Source organism: Aedes aegypti, chromosome 2, assembly GCF_002204515.2.
Source record: "Aedes aegypti strain LVP_AGWG chromosome 2, AaegL5.0 Primary Assembly, whole genome shotgun sequence".
NCBI lineage: Eukaryota > Metazoa > Arthropoda > Insecta > Diptera > Culicidae > Aedes > Aedes aegypti.
Genome location: NC_035108.1, coordinates 354,850,539 through 354,872,060, shown reverse-complemented (window position 1 = coordinate 354,872,060; position 21,522 = coordinate 354,850,539). Strand labels below are relative to the sequence as shown.

The 21,522-nt window shown below is 41.6% G+C and overlaps 1 protein-coding gene across 8 annotated transcripts in view; it reads left to right on the top strand.

The window, feature by feature from the left end:
- The window catches only part of LOC5563772 (nucleoporin nup124), a 93,382-nt gene that overhangs the window by 51,225 nt on the left and 20,635 nt on the right, over window positions 1-21,522 (top strand). For 7 of the 8 annotated variants that reach the window (XR_002500792.1, XR_002500790.1, XR_002500788.1 and 4 more), the window contains exons 2-4: window positions 1,947-1,994; window positions 2,061-2,283; window positions 15,773-16,075. Coding sequence is in view for 2 of the 8 variants with exons in the window: in XM_021846344.1 (XP_021702036.1) it covers window positions 1,992-1,994; window positions 2,061-2,283; window positions 15,773-16,075 (529 nt within the window). In the remaining 6 variants the exon portion in view is untranslated. The remainder of the gene's footprint in view (window positions 1-1,946; window positions 1,995-2,060; window positions 2,284-15,772; window positions 16,076-21,522) is intronic. The other variant, XR_002500789.1, reaches the window with a different exon arrangement.

The window sequence follows — 21,522 nt, the reverse complement described above, 5'->3', positions numbered from 1 at the left end:
GAGGCAGGGGTTTCTTGTGCTTCATACGAAAAAGCTTGCGTGAATGGAACTCTACGGTCAGCGAATAATTTTGCTTGTTATTGTTTGACGATAATTAGCGGTTGGAGATCTGGGTTATATTCGTGTTTTAGAAATCTAAACCAGAAAGTATTAAACATTAAAATGTTTAAAAAAAAGTTTTAAACATTAACTCAATAGTCATGCAATGCAGTTTCTACTCAGTCATAGTCATTAGCACAGTTTTTGTAATCGAGAAAGTATAAACCAAGGTACAGGCAATAATCAGCTCAACACTTGCCACTAGGTTAAGATTTATTTCCATAGAGTTGGAGAATGTTCAGGCGTTCAAGGAAAAGTGGTGGAAAAGCACATGGCAAAGCGGAAACAATAAAGTTCCGGTCGTTTCCTGCCCACTGTTTCCCCTAATTATGACTTAATAAATATGCTATGTAAATGCTTCTAGTGAGTAAGGAAAGTTAGACAGTGGCATGTCCTTCCAAAAGGAGGAAGTCCTACTGTTGGTGTAGGATCTCCTATTCACAGGAATTACACTTTCATTGAAACATAGCCACAGATAAAGACACATGTATGAATTTTATTCAAATAATTCAATTTTTGCATTCGTACATCGACAGGGGCCTAAGCCGAGTGGTTAGAGACAGCGGCTACAAAGCAAAGCCATGGTGAAGATGTCTGGGTTCGATTCCCGGTCGCAGCGAGCAAGAAAGGTGAAATGAAAGAGTAAGAACTTCGTTTCATTTGATTTCATTGAAATCTATCAAAATGTTTCAAATTGGATTTTACCTATTTTTTGCAATCGTAATGTATGTAACTTGTTAGGTAATAAATTAAGATAGATTAACTATGTGGGCCACCATGTCATTCATTTGAATTGACCAGCTCCTAAAATTAAAGACTGCCGATTGAAAGACCAGCTCGCTGTGGTGAGGCTCTGATTTATGATGCGCGATGCACAAGCAGCAAGAAAGATATGAAAGACTACGTTTGCTGCGATGAAAGAAAAGGATTGTCGCATTGAAACGAAACAGTAGAGTTTCATTTGAAAGGGAAGCTTGAGTCTGTCAGTTGGGGACTGAAAATGCTTTCATTGAATTGAAAATGGACGGCCCTGATTATAAGTACTTTCATAGCTATTAACTGAGAGCTTTCTTTGTCAACTGACCATTTTTACATTCGTTTATCATGCGGTAGTGGGCCTTCCTTAGCCGAGTGGTTAGAGTCCGCGGCTACTAAGCAAAGCCATGTTGAAGGTGTCTGGGTTCGATTCCCGGTCGGTCCAGGATCTTTTCGTAATGGAAATTTCCTTGACATCCCTGGGCGTAGAGTATCAAAGTATCTGCCACACGATATACGAATGCAAAAATGGCAACTTTGGCAAAGAAAGCTCTCAGTTATTAACTGTGGAAGTGCTCATAAGAACACTGAGAAGCAGGCTCTGTCCCTGTGAGGACGTAACGCCAAAAAGAAGAAGAAGAAGAAGAAGAAGAAGGTAATATGATATTTTATACCTTAGGAAAGCGAAATTTCCATTACGAAAAGATACTCGACTGGCAGGATTCAAACCTACGATCCTCAGTTTGGTCTTGCTGAATACGCGTTTACCGCTTTGATTAAATGAGCGCTAACAAAAAAAAAGCTTACTGAAATTTTAACAAATCACTCTCATATATGTACCAGCTGAATAAACTGCCACTTTTTTCGAACATTTTTGTTCTGTTTTGTTATTTTGTCTTTGGTTTTGTTGATTTGAGCGAAAAGACAACATACTTAACATTTTCAGCTTAACATATGCGCTATGAATCTAAGTCACCTGTTCATATCAGACGTCTACCACGCTAACAAACATCCGTCACACCAGTAATCTCGTAAATCTTCGTGACGATTGTTGACAATTTCGAATTTTGTTTTTTTGTTCTCGTTTTCAGTTCCTTGGTTTCCGTTTCTCTTGAGTTCAAATTATCCGTTCCGGAATGGTAAATGCAATAACGGTATCAACCCGCAAAACGCTTTCTAACAATTCAAGCACTCTCTTCCCACAGGTCACCCTCAAAACCACCCACAAGAGCAGCCGCTCGACGTCATCGATTAGCTCGGTGAGCCGCAAGGGCAAAAGCACCAGCGTCGTCCGGAAGAAGTACAAGGAATCCTACCACGTGATGGGTGGCTTCGAGCAGCGACCCTGGACCCCCACAAAGCGGCGAGGACCCATCGCGGCGGAACACCGTGGTCCGGGACCGCAGTATCTGCTGCCACAGCTGCTAGGTGAGTCACACAGTCTGTCAAATGATGGTATAATCCGCAACACGGTGTGTCTAAAACCGATATTAGCGTAACAAATGACCATTAATTTGGAACCCATCATTCAAAAGATATTAGGTATATCCTAGCATCATCGCAATAAATTTGAAAATACTTCATTGAAGGAAATGACAATTATAGTGATTTGAAGACTTAGGGTCATATGTTTGAAAAAAAAAATCCAGTATACTGCCCATAAAAGCGTAACTGTCCCAAATGAATTTTCAAACCAGCCCCGTTCTTCATTGCAACAATTATGTTTTTCATATGATTTACTAAGCATTATGTATGTACGAAATTTGAATTCAATTAAATAAAGAAACTATTAGTCAATCTTGGACTGCAAATCTCTTAAATAAAAATATCTATCTATGTATCTATATAAATATACAAACCACTGTAACTTATGATTTTTTCAACGAAATGTCTTCAAATTCACATCTTTTGAATGTTGAATATGAGCACCTGATGATTATCTGATTTATTTTGGAATCGTAAATTATGCGGCATTCAGAAATGTATTCATACGTGTGAAAGATTGTGCAGAATTGATCTATTTTTTTCAATTTTTATATTTTTGTACACACCGTGGTGAATAGTGCGGCTATAAAGTGAGACATAGGAAATTGACATCGGTGCGTGGGTTGGGAAGCACTCTTCAGTATACCGGCGGATGCGGTGCCGATCGTTTGCCGCTGCGGTACAATCCTTGTAAGGTAAAATCGCTTTCGAACATCGGGTGGAGAACGGACGATCCAAGTCAAACAGATCCCATAAATAGTAGAAATAAATTATTCAAATTAGAACCATTAGCAAATTTTCAAGAGCAGACGATTGGCTTAAGTAGTTTTTAATATTAGGAAAACAAATGGTGCACCGTAAGTCGAGCTGTGTTTTACCACCTACATGGAACTGGTCTAACCCACGCAGTAGGAGGAATAAGCTTGATATTTAGTGTTGTTAGTTTTACTCTAACGGTTATTTTATTTTGTAAGCTTTAAGGGATTATGATTCTCTTTATTTTTGATCTATTTATCAAATCAATTCAGTGATCACATTTTCACAAGAGACTGTTTGACTGCTAGAAAGATTAATCTAAATATGTTTAAATGTGTCTGGAAATATGGAGATCGAAGTTCGTTTACACTGAATGTTGAATCAGCTGAGAATTTGCGCATAGACAGGATGTCCATAAGGTGAAGATGCATAGTAGCCAAGCTTCAAATTTTCAAGAGCACTTATTTAGAGAACTATACAGTGGTTGTTCAATATTGCGCTTGAAGGTGTCATGCGGAGAGCCGGACTTAACAGTCGAGGCACGATTTTCACGAGATCCGGACAATTTGTTTGCTTCGCGGACGACATGGATATTATTGGGAGAAAATTTGAAACGGTGGCAGATTTGTTCACCCGCCTGAATCGCGAAGCAACAAGAGTCAGGCTAATGGTGAATGCGTCGAAAACAAAGTACATGCTGGTTGGCGGAACTGAGCGCGACAGGGCCCGCCTAGGAAGCAGTATTACGATAGACGGGGATACCTTCGAGGACTTGCAAGCTCTTGGGGTTTTCGAACGCCGAGTGCTAAGGACGATCTTCGGCGGCGTGCAGGAGAACGGCGTGTGGCGGCGAAGGATGAACCACGAGCTTGCTCAACTCTACGGCGAACCCAGTATCGTGAAGGTAGCTAAAGCTGGAAGGATACGCTGGGCAGGGCATGTTGCAAGAATGCCGGACAACAACCCTGTAAAGATGGTGTTCGCCACGAATCCGGTCGGAACAATCATCCCTATCTTTTGTCTCATTCTAACAATTATCATCAAAACTTTGCAGAAGCAAATCTCGAGTGTTAATGAACCAATGAAGCTGCAAATTTAATAGGTTGTGTCGTACATTATAGAATTAAAGTGATACATTTTTCGATATATGGAGTGGTAAAAGAGATTTGTTTCTTCAAATTTGAAAATTTGAGGTTTGGCTTTTATGCATTTTCACCATAAGGGGCGCAGCAAACGACACCAAATGTGGATTTCAGTGCCTAAGTAAATTTTTGAATTTTTTGATGTTCATTCGAAAAGTTTAAAAAGTTTACATGGAACAAAACACTACGTAGAAGAATTCATTGTTTAGGATTTTTTTATTTCCGTACGGGTTTGGGCCGAAAGGTCTCAGTTTTTCATGAAACTTTTTCAACAGGCAGGGCTCATCAATATATGAATAAAAAAAATGGGAAAAATTCAGGGTCGCCTATTTTCCCGGAAAACTCAGTTGGAATTTTTTTTTGTTTTCCCCTGACACTACTTACTTTGAAAAATCATAACTGAAGAACGAAGCATAACAGAAACAAAGTTTTTTTTATGAAAATGAAAGCAAATTTTCTCAGATATAAAAAAAAATAACTGGAAAAAGTTTTCCACAAAATTTTCCACTTTTGAGAAAATTCGTAAAGAAAAGCTGCAAAAACTATGCTCCAACTCGAGGAAAATGTTCAAAAATATATTTTTGAGAAAGTAATTTCATAAGCTTTAATCGCTGAAATTTTTGAAATGGTATTTTTTTTTCGTTTTTGAGTTATGGCCAATTTTGTAAAAATAAATGTGCAAATGTGCCATTTTGAGCCTTTTCTTTAAAAATCATAGCTCAAGAAAGAAGCATCGTAGAAACAAAGTTTTTTTTAATGAAAATGAAAGCAAATTTTCTAAGGAATAGAAAAAAATGTTAACTGGAAAAAGTTTTCCACAAAATTTTGCACCGTTGAGAAAATTCGTGAAGAAAAGCCGGGAAAACCATGTTCCAACTCGTGTAAGATTTTCAAAGAAATATTTTTGAGAACAGAATTTTATAAATTTAAATCACTGAAATTTTTAAGATGTAAGTCTTTTCGTTCGAAAGTCATAACTGAAAATAAAATCGTCACAGAAACATTTTTTTTTGTCAAATCGGAATCAAATTTTCTCAAAACTTTGAAATTTTTTGAAATGGAATAAGTTTACCAGGACATTTTTCACCGTTAAGGAAAATAAATAATGATAACCCGATTAGCTATTCCAGCTATCAAACAAAGTATATTTGAAAAGAGCGATCAATAAGGTCCAATCCTAAACATTTTTTAAATACACTCATTTTTCGTTCCTAAAACATGATCAAATATTGCCAAGATGAGCTGTTTACAAATTTATACATTTATAAGTTTATAAAGCTTATTTTCAAATTTATAAGTTTATAAACAAAACTACTTAAGAACGAAACAGCATAGAAACAAAGATTTCTTCAATCATAATGTAGGCAATTTTTCCAGCTACCTGTTAGGTAACTACAAAATTGACAGTTAAATCAATGGGTAGACAATATGGCAATTAGGTATTTACCAATTCTGGTTTAAAGCGTTGAAATGGCTTGAGAATCATTAGTTTACCAACAAACTAACAAAGAGCAGTGAGGAAGGGCAAGTGTTGTCAGCTGTATATTACACGTTATTACCGAAGCTGTTGAAATGGACAAAGTTCAATACTACGAATACTATTCGCTATGCTGTAACCCCTTCGGACTGGACGGCCACAAATCAGTAAGGACAAATTTACGCTCGATTAGCCATGGTCTCATGACCATTCGGATTCGAATGGAGTTCGGTGGATTACGGAAAAGATGAAAATCTGCATGAAGTGCATGATTATGATTAACCAGATATGTAAGTTATATACTGAATAATGGAATAAATAAAATTAAATAAAATAAAATAATAATAATCTTATTTGTAAGGAGGATATCGAGATATGGACAGTGTAAATGTATGCACACTGAAGGGACTTATGAAATCATCGACATAGGGAGAGATATCGAGATGTAGAACATTGAGATGTGAAGAGTCGACTGTATTTTGGCCTGTTGAAAATAAATCATGGACAATAACAACTATGATTGTTGCGACAGGTGATGAATTTTCGGACAATCCAAAGAGCGAACTCGTATTTTGGGTTGTGGAGTTGCTTTTAGCTGCAAAATTTATTAATTTCATTAGTTTTAAGCATAAAAATAGTTCATAAGTTCAATTTTGGATGAATAGGAAATTTTACAATTTAGTTCATAGTTTGCATGATTTAGATATAAGTAGAATAACAAATTTAATGTTTAGCTTACATTTTTAGTCCCTTTTTTGTGTGAATCCTGTCCAACAATCTGTAAATTATTTCACTGTTATTCACTGACCGTCTCAAACTGTGTTTCTCGTGTGTGTCTAGTAGGCTATCTGTTTCTTACTGTTTTGTGTTTTTCAAACGATCGGCTGCGAAGTCATCGATGGAGTTTTTTCTTCGTTTCTCACAGTTGGCAGCAGGTACACGGTGAGAAATTATTCGGACGATAGGGCGCCGTCCTGAACATTCCCCGACCCGTATTGCTCCGTGTCCTCTCGAGCATTACCACCAACATCTAGGACGGCTAGTTTTGCCACCGGTCGCCGTAGTACACCAGTTGCTGTCTGTACGTTTGCACTGCGACATCTGCCATCTCGTCCAGGGAACACGCGTAGAACTTGTCCCCTTATCCATCCGTTGCGGACTCTATCATCCACGATGACCACCAGATCACCGGCAGAGATCGGTCTGGTGTCTACGAACCATTTGGTTCGTCTGGTGATAGTGGGCAGATACTCCTTCACCCAGCGCGTCCAGAATTGGTCCAGCAAGCGCTGGCACAGGAACCAGCTGGTGCGTAGAGCCTGTCTATCGTCCACAAGTTGGGTTGAAGGCTGGTTCACCCCGCTAGTACTCAGCATGAGGAAGCAGTTCGGAGTAAGTGCCGGGTGCTCCGAAGTCTGGAGCGGCATGTAGGTCAACGGCCTCGAATTCACCATCGACTCAGCTTCCACCAGCAACGTGACCAAGACTTCCTCGCTAGGTTTGCGCTCGACCGATAGCGAAGCCAATGCACACTCACCGACCGAACCATGCGCTCCCAAGACCCCCCCATATGTGGTGCAGCTGGAGGATTGAAGCGCCATTGAGTGACCGTATTAGTGAATGTCGATGCCAGCTCTTGGTTGATTGCTCTTACTTGCTTACTTAATTCGCCGCTGACTCCAACAAAGTTTGTCCCCCGATCACTGTAGATCTCCGAAGGTGCCCCCCTCCGTGCTATGAATCGTCGTAATGCCATCTTGCAGCACTCCGTCGACAAACTGGTGACGACTTCGAGATGGATCGCCCTGATTGTCAGACAGGTAAAGAGTGCGATCCATCGCTTCACTTCACGACGACCTTGGACGACCAACAGCGGGCCGAAGTAATCCACTCCAACGAAGCTGAACGGCCTGATGCGGGGAGTGACTCTTGCCTCCGGTAGTGGTGCCATTCTAGGAACTGCGGGTGTCGCCTTGTAGATCTTGCACCACATGCAAGATTTGCCGATCTTCCGAAATGCTGCTCTCATCTCCGACAAGTGGTATTTCTGCCGCATTTCATTCACTGCTGTTTCTCCGTTGGAATGTTTGTACCGTCGATGGTACGAGTCAATGATGAGCTGGGTAACGTAGTGGTCCTTCGGTAGCACAGTGGGGTATTTGAAGTCGAAGGTAGCATCAGAGAACCCATCGATTCGTCCTTCCATTCGAACTACGCCTTGGTTGTCCAAAAAAGGAGACAGTTTATACAGTTTGCTTGAACTTTCGAGGCGCTGCTGTTGATCCACTGGTAGAGACTGGTTGTTCTGCATCGTCACCACCTCATCTCCAAAAACTTCAAACTGTGCCAGCTTGATGATCGTCTGCTCCGCTCGCTGAAGTTCTTCTCGAGTAAGGATGGCAGTTACATCGGATTCTTCTTTATTCCGCTTCCGCTTCAGCTGGTCAATGAATCGGTGAACATAGGCGACTGATCGTAGACAACGCTCCTACTTAGAAAAGCGACAGAACTGTACCACTTGTTCTTTCCGGACTTCACGATGTACGTGGATTGATCTCAGTTCCTCCGTAGTTGAGGTAGATTGCGCCTCCTGTTTTGGCCAAAGGTTCTGAGGCTCGTATAGGAAGTCTGGTCCACAGAACCAGCGATGACTGTTGCTGATCTGGAGTCGTTCTTTCCACTTAGTGGCGTCATCTGCCACGTTTAGGTGCGAGGGAACGTAGTGCCATTCGTCGACCTTCGAAGTGTCCAAGATCTCCGATACGCGGTACGCTACAAACTGTCGATATCTTCGATGGTCCGAGCGTAGCCAAGAAAGGACAGTGGAGGAATCACCCCAGAAGAAGCGTTGTTTGATTCGCAGTGTGTGGTTTTCCGCCACGGACTTCGCCAATCTGGCTCCTAGTAACGCAGCCTGGAGCTCAAGACGGGGAATCGATAGTAATTTCAGTGGGGCAACTTTGGTCTTTGAAGCTACCAGAGCGCAGCGAACTTGGGACTGGTCAACGATCCTGAAGAAGGCGGTTGCCACGTACGCCTCTTCGCTCGCATCTACAAAAATATGTAGCTGCAAAGATTCGTAGCTTTCCGGAAGGTACCCAGGGAAGTAGCACCGTGGTATGCGAACTGTGTCGAGCTGCCCCAGTAGTTCTGTCCACCGACGCCACAGTTTGAGTAGATCTTCGTCGATTTTATCGTCCCACCCGATGTTTGCTCGCCACGATTTTTGAACGAGGATTTTTCCGTGAACCACGATAAGCGACACCAGACCTAGTGGATCAAAAATACTCATGACCACTTGGAGAAGCTGGCGTTTTGTTGGGACAACATCTCCGTGAAGCAGGGGTATTATTTGTTCGCGGAAAAACCCACGGAATCCAAACTCGTCTGATTCTGGAAACCAGCTCATCCCGAGTACACGTTCCGAAACTGTAGCTGCATGCGTTTTGAAGTTCTTCGCAGATCCTTCAGCTGAATCCCCGACCCGTAAAAGCACCTCTCTGGAGTTGGACATCCAGTTCCGAATGTGAAATCCGGCCTTAGCATGGACCGTTCTCACTTGCAGCGCCATGTCTGCTGCTTCATCAACGGTATCCCGACTATCCAAATAGTCGTCCACATAGTGATTGTGGACGATTGCTGCGGCGGCCTCGGGAAATTCGGACTCAAACTCCTTGGCATTTTTATTTTTGATGAACTGCGCAGCAGAGGGAGAACAAGTTACACCAAAAGTGGCCACGTCCATCACGTAGATGTCAGGTGCTTTTGAAGGGTCACTTCTAAACAGGAACCGTTGTGCCTGTCGATCCTCGGGTCTGATCTGGAACTGGTGAAACATCTCCCTTATATCGCCACAGATCGCCACCTGGCGTTGACGGTATTTGGAGAGCACCGACGGGAGGGAGGACAACAGATCTGGTCCCGGAAGCAAGGCGGAATTAAGGGATTGGCCTTGGACGGTCGCTGCTGCATCCCAAACTATGCGAACTTTCCCAGGCTTTTTGGGATGAACAACTACTCCCAATGGAAGATACCACACTTTCTGGGGATCCGAGCTGACAATCTCCTCCTGTGTAATTTTGTGCGCGTACCCTTTTTCCACGTACTCGATTATCTGCTGCTTCAGGTTCTCGAACAGTTCAGGTTTGCGCCACAAACGACCCTCCAGCGATTTGAGCCGACTCTCTGCCATCGGCTTACTGTCTGGAAAGTTGATGCGATCATATCTCCAAAGCAGCCCTGTCTGGAATCGTCCGGATGGCAGCCGTGAAGTCGTTTCTTCGAGAATCTTTCTGGATCGCATTTCGTCGGAACCTTCCAGCAAAGGTGCTACAGCGACGCCAACATGCTCCATCGAGAAAAACTCCTTCACTAGGTCGTGCAACACATCATCAGGGTTTCGAGCATCTTTGTACAGATGAAACTGACACTTCTGAGTAGAGGAACATTCACCAGGAATGGGGCCGTATACCGTCCAACCCAGCCTTGTTTTCGCCGCTGCTGGTTGACCGACTTTGCCTTCCTGGACCTTGAGGGGAATCTTCAGGCGCGTGTTGTCCAAACCTATCAGGATTGTTGGAGTGGCGTTGCAGTATCCTCGAATGGGTAGACCACGGAGGTGCGGAAACTGTTGAGCGAGTTGATCGAACGGCAAACTTTGTTGAGGAAGAGACAGTTTTTCCACGGTGTGAGCTGCTGCAACGACGTACCGTTTCTTGGCTCCACGACCCGAGATTTCGAGTCGAATTAGCTGAGAATTGTCCTCACAACGTTCAACATCACTGGTCCATTGCAAGTAAAGCGGGTGGACTTCACCTTTCAACCCCAACTCCCTGGCGATACGGACGTCGAGCAATGTAGACGAGGACCCCTCATCCAAAAACGCAAACGTGTGGACGGATCTATCGGTACCGTACAGCGTCACGGGTACTATACGAAAGAGCGTGGATACCTTCAGAGCGGTGTGAACGTTAACGGTTTCGGTCGCTGTGGGCTGTTTTGCTGGAACTACCGACTGTGGCTTGCCAGGATGCAATAGCTTGTGGTGTCGCTCTTCACATCCTTCCATTCCGCACGATGTTGCTTTGCACGGGAACTTTCCGTGTGCTATCAGGCACCGTCTACACAGGTAATGCTCTTGAATACGCTTCCAACGTTCCTCCAGATTGCACTTTTTGAAATCGTCGCAGTCTCGCACCTTGTGTCCTTGTTTTCCACAAATTGGGCACGGTTTTGGTTGGTTCTGCTTACCTCCAGGATTGCTTGGAGGATTCCGTCTACCAACGTTGTCCACCGTATTGCCAGATGCGTGGGTGTTCAAATACAGCTTCTCCTTTCCCTTTACTTTTCCCGAACTAGAACGAGCTTCTTCAGTCGGTTGATAGGGAGCGACGTCACTTGCAGCTACCACCAGTTGCGCCATGTAATCACCAAATGTGCCGAGGTCAACCGCTGGACACTTTTGTTTGAAAAGCGCCCAATCCAGTTTGATGTTCGCTGGTAATTTGCTGACTAGCTCCTGCAGCAATGCCGGATTGGAGAAGTGAGCCTGTTGTCCAGCTGCGCGCAGATGACCGCAGAGGTTTTGGCAGGCTAGCCCGAACGATATCAGAGACTCCAACTTGTCCGGTTTTGGGGCTGGAGTAGAACGTACCTTCTGCAGTAGAGAGTTGATGACCAGATCGGGACGCCCGTACAGCGTCTGAAGTGTTGAGAGGATCATAGGAACCGATGATGGCTCCAGAAGTAAACTTCTCACTGCTTCCAGGGCGTTTCCTTTAAGGCTCCGTTGCAGACGCATCAAGTTCTCTCCATGGGAAAACCCACATAATTGGGTGGTGTTCTGGAAACAACTCAGGAACAGCGGCCATTCAACGGGATCGCCCGAAAAGAAAGGAAGCTCCTTGGGAACGATGTGCCTAGCAGCGAGCTGTTGAGATGTCGGAGAACTGATCCATGGTTGAAGGACTGGCGCAGGTGCAGAGGTAGAGTCGAAAGGAAGAAACGCTTGTGGAAACACGTTGGGCACCACTGGATCACTGTTGGCAGCAACCGACGACGCTATAGGCACCGTATTGCTTTGAACTGTTTGCACTCCAGTAGACAATGGCAAACTGGACGACGAAACGGGCGGAAAGTCAGCAAATCGCACGGAGGGGGCAGTCGCGGGGCGGACATGAGGAGTGCTTCTATGTGCTGGATTGAAGGTAAACGCATTGTTTTGGCTGATTTGGGGGGGTTTACATGGTTCGGTCAAGGGGAAGGGAGTGTGAGAAATAAATGACGACAATTTTGGTACGTCAAATGTCACATTGCTTTGTAATGGTCTAATTTGTATCGGATTAATATTAGAGCACGTTTGACTCACCAAAGTAATCGTCGCCGACGACTCCTGTCCAGTTGGTGCTGATTCGAGGCCGGATGTCTGCTGGTACTGGGTTGTGATGGGCTGCAACACCGCTTGGACTTGTCCGGCGCCACTGGCCGACACTGGGCTTGTGGCCGGCGTTTCATGCTGCTGTGTGGGAATCCCGTGGATGACATTATGCTGGGCTTCACGTTGTACTGGATCACTGACCAGTGGCGGACGACTTATAGGATGCTGGCTTGAATTAGGTGGACGTAACTGTACTCCACAGAACTTTCGCTGGATCTCCTCCAAGTCCACGGCGATTCGTCGCTTTGGAATGGGCATCGGTTCCTCAGGGAATTCCCAAGTCAAACTCCAATCCAACGGGTTTTGCGTTTGATTTTCTGGTGGAGCGTGGGCGACTTGTTGCTCACCCATCGTGCCCGAGAACTGACACTGAGACGCATCTTGGCTGAGTGGCTGGCTCGGATTGAGCCCAAAGGAGAGCTGCGCATGCTGCCCTGACTTAGGAGTTGAAACTGCAGCGACTGTCGTTGGTACTGTCGGGATCGGCTTGTAGACCGTGCCTGTCCGAGACGATACACCGGCGGGGATTTCACTTTGCCCGATGCCGGACTCTACGTTGTCGGTGGGCTTGTCCAGAAGCCAATGCTGAACCTTCTCGATGCTGGACACCGATCGACGACTGCTTGTTGTACTTTGCTCTAGCAGCTCAGCCTGCATGAGCTCATATTTCTTCGCGAGATATTCCCTTTCACGTCTCACTTTTTCTTCGGCAGCCTTTTCCTGCAAGCACTTTTCTTCTTCGAGCCGTTGTAAATCGAGCAACAGCTTGGCTCGAGTAGAAGAACTTGTCGACCGCCTTGTAGTCGAAGGGGGAGGTGGAGGGTCTCGCCGATAACAACGCGCACACACGACGCGATCGCCACCGATAGATCGACCGATCATTGCACACGCGGGATGAATGGGACGTACGCACTCACTACACTGAGCCATCTTCTCTTCACCGACGATCGGTTCGCCGCACGTACAATTGTATCTGGCCGCCGCCATCGCACTTTGTGGCTCCTCGTGGCGTCGTTGAAAACGGTCGCGGATAAAAATCTAAAAGATTTGTTGCGACAGGTGATGAATTTTCGGACAATCCAAAGAGCGAACTCGTATTTTGGGTTGTGGAGTTGCTTTTAGCTGCAAAATTTATTAATTTCATTAGTTTTAAGCATAAAAATAGTTCATAAGTTCAATTTTGGATGAATAGGAAATTTTACAATTTAGTTCATAGTTTGCATGATTTAGATATAAGTAGAATAACAAATTTAATGTTTAGCTTACATTTTTAGTCCCTTTTTTGTGTGAATCCTGTCCAACAATCTGTAAATTATTTCACTGTTATTCACTGACCGTCTCAAACTGTGTTTCTCGTGTGTGTCTAGTAGGCTATCTGTTTCTTACTGTTTTGTGTTTTTCAAACGATCGGCTGCGAAGTCATCGATGGAGTTTTTTCTTCGTTTCTCACAGTTGGCAGCAGGTACACGGTGAGAAATTATTCGGACGATAGGGCGCCGTCCTGAACAATGATCTTTCCAATCTATTTATAAAATGAATATCTTTATTTGTATATATCCGTATAGAAAAAATGTGATGGTGCGTGTATGTCATGAGCCGGCTTTAGAACTGGTCAACGGAATTACATCCCAAGCAGCACAGTTTGTTGCAACTCAAGAATAAAATTCTCTCTTGAAACTAATCAGAGTTGTCAATTGGTGAAAATATGACTTACAATTGCACTGAATAGCAACGCAAAAAGCGCAAGAGGTGGAGTCTGTTTGCAACATATTTAAGTAATATCAATTTGCAACAAAATACTTAAAAGAAAAAAAAAATGAAAACAAAAACATGAACGAGAATCGAACTTCCGACCTTAAGATCACCAATCTTCACCTCTACTCACTACTCCACCAGCTCTTCAAACAATTGCTTCGCCAATGCACTATAAAAGCGACCACATGGCCCATTGATCGAAGCTTGTTACTTATAACTTGACTGCACCCTTCGGAATACAAGTTCATTCCCGGCGAAATATTTCGCCTAATATTAGGCCACGCCTGAAATAATCTAAACTTTTCGCAAAAACTTCCGCGCAACACTTGAGAAAGACCTTTTAAAGAAACAAACTGTTGCTAGACCATGTTTTCTTTGTTAGATGATACGTAAGGTACAACCTAACCATATTGCAACTGGATTGAAACAAACAAACTTCTAGCTGTCATACACGAAGTTTAGTGTAACTTTCTCGTAACTGAGATGAATCTTCTATGGGAACGAAAATTGAATTCAAGTTGCGGATGCTTTGATTGAAAGTAATGTGAAACATAACATTAAAACCAGCATTTTGGGAGAAGTTTCAAGAGTTTGTTTGAAATGTTGCTGAAAACATCTTGATAAATTTGACTTTATTGCTATTTGCAAGGGATATTTGCACCAAATCTTGTCATTTCAAATATGTTGAACGTCAAACAAGGAGTGAAATGCATGTTCATTGGAACGGGAATGAAACTTTATGAGCCTTGATATTGATATGGAACTGAACTAGAACCAGATAAGTTACAGATGCTCTTATTGATACGCGATTGAAACCATTGAAAAGCATTTCTTTGGAAGATGTTTCGCGTGCTACTTGGGGTAATACCTAAACTAATGTAATTGTCCATGATTCCGACGTGTTCGCGTGAAAAGAAAAATGAAAATCTCCAGTGTAATTGGAAAAACGGAAGAGTTCTGGCAAGACAAGGTTTGCCGGGTTCACTAGATTGTAAAGATTAGAGTTGTTAGAGTTCTTGATTTATTTTTACAAGGCCAAGACATTATCTGCAGAAAATCATGGGGAAAACTTGTTAAGATTTGTGAAATTATTGTACAGATAAGTGAAGGAAAATTAACGAATTTTGCGATTCATTATTGAAACAAATTGTCAAGTGTTTTAGAAATATTCCGGTAGTACCTTAACGGGAGCTGGAATAAACGTCAGAAAAATCCTTACAAATCCTCCAAAGATTACTGACAGGAACCTTGATGGACTTTTAATTGATTTTTGTAAGACTCGTTGCGAATACTAAACGTAACCTTTGGGGTACGGACATGGTGCCGTGGTTAGAATACACTCCTCTCACGCCGAGGACCTGGTATCGAATCCCATCACCGATATAGTCACTTATAACTTTAAAAAAAGTTGTAGTGACAACTTCAATTTTACGGGAAGTAAAGCCGTTGGTCTCGAGATGAACTAACCCAGGGTTAAAAATCTCGTTAATAAAGATAAAAAACTAACGCAACCTGAATTCTGTTCAGACTACGTCCATTGCAGAATGTACGGTGACATACGCTAACCGTCAACTATTGTCTTCAGGTTTGAACACTCGCAGCCATAAAAGGAGATGAAGGGTTGCGATGTTTTGAGCTTGAGACAAACGGTTAATTCCTGTTACAGCTTGTAGATTAATAAATATGTATGTCCACTGAACCTTAAAGATCAGTAATGCCCCCGGTAGTCGCGACCACCCACGTCTCAAACGTGTCTCACTAAATAACAGCAGCTAGACACGAATGCAAATGACTTCATCTTATACTTCCCTTCGGCTGTAATAAAAACTTAAAAACACTAATTCAACCACCCTCGGTCCATTTTAGGTACGCGAGTAGTCGATTCCAAGCGGGCGGCCGCACCCGCATACAGTTTCGGTCAACGCCACAGACCCCGGACAGAGTCCTTCAGCCCCGGTCCCCTGTACAACATCACCGGACTCGGATGCAAGGGCAAAGACACACCGCCGGCTTACTGTTTGCAGAGTCGACCCAAAGAAATCCCCAAGTACCTCACACCGGCTCCCGGCGAATACAACGTGGAGAAGTCGGACAAAATGCTCGTCAAATCAGCCCCACGGTACACCTTTGGCGTCAAGAAGCCACCAAAGTCCACTAGCGAAACTCCAGGTATTTGAGTCCAGCTGATTTATGCATTTGGTTTTGTTGCATCCATCATTGTTCGTGCATCATACTTAATAACCCCCTTTTGCCGATGATCACTCAAAATTTTGACTTTTGGTCCATGCATAAATGCGCTCAAGCTAGGACCACTACGCAATACTAATCACCCCCTCCATATAATATAACACCCCCCAGACAAGGAAGCTGGTTTAAATGAATCTGGTTCGATTCTCATGCAAATCTTGTCTCGCGATTAGGTATTATTGAGAACTAGATAGCTGGATTGATTTAATGCGGTTGTACTCGCCCTTTCCCTTTCCAAGGGGTTTCTATGGGTAACTGCGGCACCAATACATACTTTGAAATTCACTTGAACAAAACAGAAGCAACAGGTGATGGCGCGTGATTTTTTTCTTTTGCCACTTGTTTGGTTTAGTTGGTTTGGCAATGTTTGATTTTTTCTGTTTGGTTTTGTAGATGTAGTTGAAGTAATAGTATTAGTACGAATAGAAACTTGTTGTGATAAATTGAGGTTATGCTTGGCCAAGAAGTCAGAATATTCTAATGATGTAGAGAAGAAATTCAAAATCTTCATAATTCTGGTGATATGATAATATAGATAATGTTATCCTCAAACCAGTGATGCTAGATGTCTACTAACTTACAGTAGTAAATGAAGAGATACATGAAAATATTGCTCGCATTCTAGTTTACAGCGTATCCAACGTGGGGCCCAGATAGTTGTAGCGGCAGTGAATCAAATTGTCATCAAAACAAACGAAAAACAAACAACAAAGCAGGCGCGCTCACAATCGTTTGTCCCGTTCTTTGCGGATTATGATAAAATCAAGAGAAAATTTGTCATGATAATCACAGGAGGCTACATTGTTGCAACCTTTTCAACTGATTAATCAGTTATTTTAAACAAAAAATCAAATTTATTTTATGGATGCTATTAGATAATGTGGGCATGTTTACCAAAACGGATAAAATTCTCGAAAAATGCAAGGCAAAGCCTAGAAAATCGCTGGGCACGCGGTGAGCGTTCATTGTCATATTCTGTTCAAGTTGTGATAAACTGTTATTGCGGATTAGAATGAATGCAACAAGAATAGGAGAGGACAATGTCTTTGTTGCTGGATGTTGGTTGACAATTGATTCACTGCGTAGCGGTAAACGTGCAACTATTCAGCAAGCTGAAGATCGTGAGTCGAGAATCCCTGTGTAGTGGAAATTTAATCGACTTCTCAGGGCATAGAGTACCGTCGTACCTGCCACACGATATATAAATACAAAATTTCTCTCAGTCAATAACTGTATAAGGGCTCATCAAAACCTCACGCTGAGAAGCCGGTTCTGTCCTATTTGGGACGTTACGTAAGCAAAAAGGAAAATAGAAACGAGCGTTAAAAATAGGGATAGACTTCACTAGAAGAGAGATATACACTCAAAAGTAAAATAGTTACCGAATTAAAAAAGTTTATTCACTTTTGAGTATTTCCTATCTGGCTATCTTTCATTCTGCTGTGGATCTTCACGCTAACTGTTGATTCGATTGAGTTCATCCATAACAATGCTTCAACCCAGACGAAATGACAAATGAGTAAGGAAATGTCCAGAGCCATAGCGTGGCTTCGTGGAGTCCTTGGCGAACCTCCATTTCAGCGCCCTTTGGAAGAAGCTTATCAAAACATATAATTATAACAACGAATTTCTTCAGGGATTGTACTAAGAAATCTTACACCAAGATTTCTGCCAGGTGATGCTGTAGGATATTTTTTAGTAATCTACCAAAAATAACTCCCTGAATTTTACCTCCAATTAAAATCCACCTAGAATTCCTCATGAGACTCTATTAGGGATTCCTTTAGAAATTATTGCAAGGATTCCATTGAAGAACTTCAAAATTTTTCATAAAAAGTTCCTGTAATGAATACTCCAAGAGATTCCACAAGGAACTCCAGCGAAAGTTCCTTCATTGATTTTTTCAGTATTTCGTCTAGGGATTAGAAGTTTCTCTAGTGATTTCATCACGAGTTTCTCAGGAATCTTCAGTGTTGTATTCTTTCAAAATTAAAAACTATTTAGTTAATTTTCGCTCAATCGTCCGTATTTGATATTTTTCTTTTAAAAACAAACCCGACCACAATTGCGTTAAAATTCGTCAATTGACTGAGGATTAGCACCGACAGACATCAATGCGAGAGCGCTGCCGAAAACTTTCCATCTCCTTTCCTCATTCGCTCTTCAGTTTCTCTCGCCACCCCCAGTAGCAACTCTATCGAAGTACCGTTTTGTCTCAAATTCCGAACAGACTCATATTCCGAACACTCGCTTTGAGTATGGCGATATGGCTGAAATGTTTCGCTGAAGTATGTCATCAAATCACAAGGAAATGGCAGTCAATTGCAATACAATTTAAACGTATTCAAATCTATTTTATGACTCTGAATAAGTGATGAGTCTCAAGTTCGAGACCAGAGGAACTAGTTCAGAAAAATTTATTTGCGAAATTATTCATTTGAATACGATTTATTCGTGCTGTTCGGAATTTGAATCAAGGTGTTCGAAATATGAGACAGAATGAACACAGTGTTCGGCATTTGAATCAAAATGTTGTTCCATACTTTTACGTAAAAACAATACTAAACAAGTTGAAATAAACAATTTTATCGGCACACCCATCAGCTAACAGTTAGACTTTGCGAATAAATTAAAATGTTCTCAAATATCAGCTAATTTATGTCTATCAGATGCATTTGAAGTGACTCTTAGCCTCAAGTGTTCGGAATATGAGTCAAAACGGTATTTCTTTACCGCGTCGACTCGGCTCACTCGCTCTGCATCATCGTGTTCATCTTGTATCGCTTGTGCTGTTGTGTGATTCTTAAGATTACACTAAAGGAAATTAACTATCGATTATTATGTGTAAAGTAATATAATGACAAATTAAATTTGTTTGTTCCCATTTTCGTACATCATAAAAAATCTACTATGATTTTTCCATTCGCTCTATAATACTACGTACTTCTAAAGCTTCTATCATGAGTTCCACTGAGAATTCCATCGAGAGTTTTATTTTAAGGATTCCAGCAGGAGTCAGCCCTCTAGGGATTCTATCATAAGTTCTTCCATGGGTTTAATCAGAAGTTCTTCTAGGGATTCCATCTTAAATTCCTCTAAGGAATCCATCAGGAGTTCCTTCAGGGAAGGAAGCTTACACTAGAGTTTTTTTTTAGGTTCTCTCTCAAAAGCTCATCTAGGGATTCCATCAGGAGTTTTCCAAGGGATTTTATGAGTAGTTATTCCATGGATTCCACCAGGGGTTCCTTTAGGAATTCCATCCTCCAGGGGCTTCCTCAGAAATTCAAAAAATCCTATTGGGATTCCATTAGGAGTTCCTCCAGGAATTACATCAAAAGTTCCTTCTGGTATTCGATCAGGCGTACTTCCAGGGATTACATCAGATATTTTTTTTCTAGAGATTACATCGGTAGTTCCCATAGAGATTCCACAAAAGTTCCTTCAGAGAATCCACCTGGCAGCTTAATGTTCTTATGAGCACTTCCACAGTTATTAACTGAGAACTTTTTTTGACAAAGTTGCCATTTTCGCATTCGTATATCGTGTGGCAGATACGACGATTTTCTATGCCCAGGAAAGTCAAAGAAATTTCCATTACGAAGAGATCGACCGGGAATCGAACCCAGACACATTCAGCATGGCTTTGCTTTGTAGCCGCGGACTCTAATCACTTACATCAAGGTATTTGCTACGAATTCCTTCTAGAATTTATTAACGAATTATACTTGATTTTTTCCAGGGGTTCCTTCTTAAAAATTCTAGGGATTTCACCAAAAATTCTTTCAGAGATCCCACCAGGAATTTCTCCAACAATTCCATCAGAAATCCTTTCAAGGACTCTTGCAGTGATTCCTGCAGGTTTTTCCTATAAATTTATGCCAGAATTTCTGCTGGGGCTCATCCCGACATTCCTCAAGAGTTTCTCCCAGGATTTCTCAAGGGATTCGTCCGGAATTCCTCAAGGAATTATTACTGCAATTTCTCAAGGGATTTGTCTTGGGATATCTTTTTAACCCTCTAATACCCAACCCCGCCTTTAGACGGGGTACACTTTGGAATTTTGTGTATTTTTTCGTAGCTCGGAAATTTAAATTATTTTATTTTTGGCCTAAACCTTGACTCATAACACGCATATAAGAAAAGTTTTTTTTTCGAATTTTGAAACTTTCTTGTATTATTGAAAATTGTTTGAAAAGTTGTATTCTTATTTAACCTACAAATGCCTGGGATTCATTTAACGTGTATCATAAAAAATCGTACCTTTTGTATTTTTCTACGATCAACCTATCACAGAAGAAGAGCCTGATGGTATTGAAATGATTTCAAATCTGTTTTCCGTTAATTCACGGAAAATAAAAAATGTTCCCGAAAAAATTAAAAAATTCATATTTTCAAGAGTACAGTAAAAACTCAAATTTTTATTATTGTCAAAAATCAGTAACCAGAAGAGGCTTCAAGAAAAAATTGAAAAGGATAGGGATGTTCAAAAATAAAAATAATAAAAATCAAAAACCAAAATTCATAAATTTGCGAAGAAAAATAAATCATTGCCCAAACCATGTTAAGAATGATTTTAGATAACGAAAAATAATATTTAGATCGAAAACAAAAATTTGGGTATTAGAGGGTTAAGGATTTTTTTTTTCGCTCAGGGATTCCTTCAGCGATTTTACCAAACAAAATCTTATAGGATTTTCACCACCCTCTGGAGAATCCACCTGGTTTTTCTTCCAGTGACTCTACCAGGAATTGCTCTAGGAGTTCATGGATCCTACTGGATATAAATTAAAATTCCCTCACATAATTCCTCTAAGTATTCCACCAGATGATCCATAGATTTCATTTGGAATTTGCCTAGACAATTCTCCAAGATTCCAATCAGGAATGACTCCAGGGAATTCAGCTGAAATTCTTATAGTGATTCCACTTGAAATTGTTTCAAAGACTCCACCAATATTTTTGCGGTAATTTTATCAGAAATAAAAAAAAAACCTTCAACTTCTGAATAAGAAAATAGTAAGAAAATTCTCTGGGCATTGTAGCAAAAAGTATTCCACAAGGAATTTTTCCAGAGATTCGATAACAATTTTCTTCAAAGATCCACCATTAGTTCTTTTGAAGGCTTCACAAATATTTCTCAAGAGGGGAGTTCCTTATAAAATTTTAACCTTATAGAATGATAACCTCACCAAAGTTTCACCAGAAGTTCCACCAGAAAACCTTCAAAGGTTTTACCAGGATTTCATTCTTAGTTATTGAGGGATATAAGAAAGTCCTCCAGGAAACTAACCAAAAGCTTTTCAAAGGAGTCCATTTTTTTTTAAAGAGATAACCAATATTTTCACAAAAGAACCTATCAAAAATTCCGC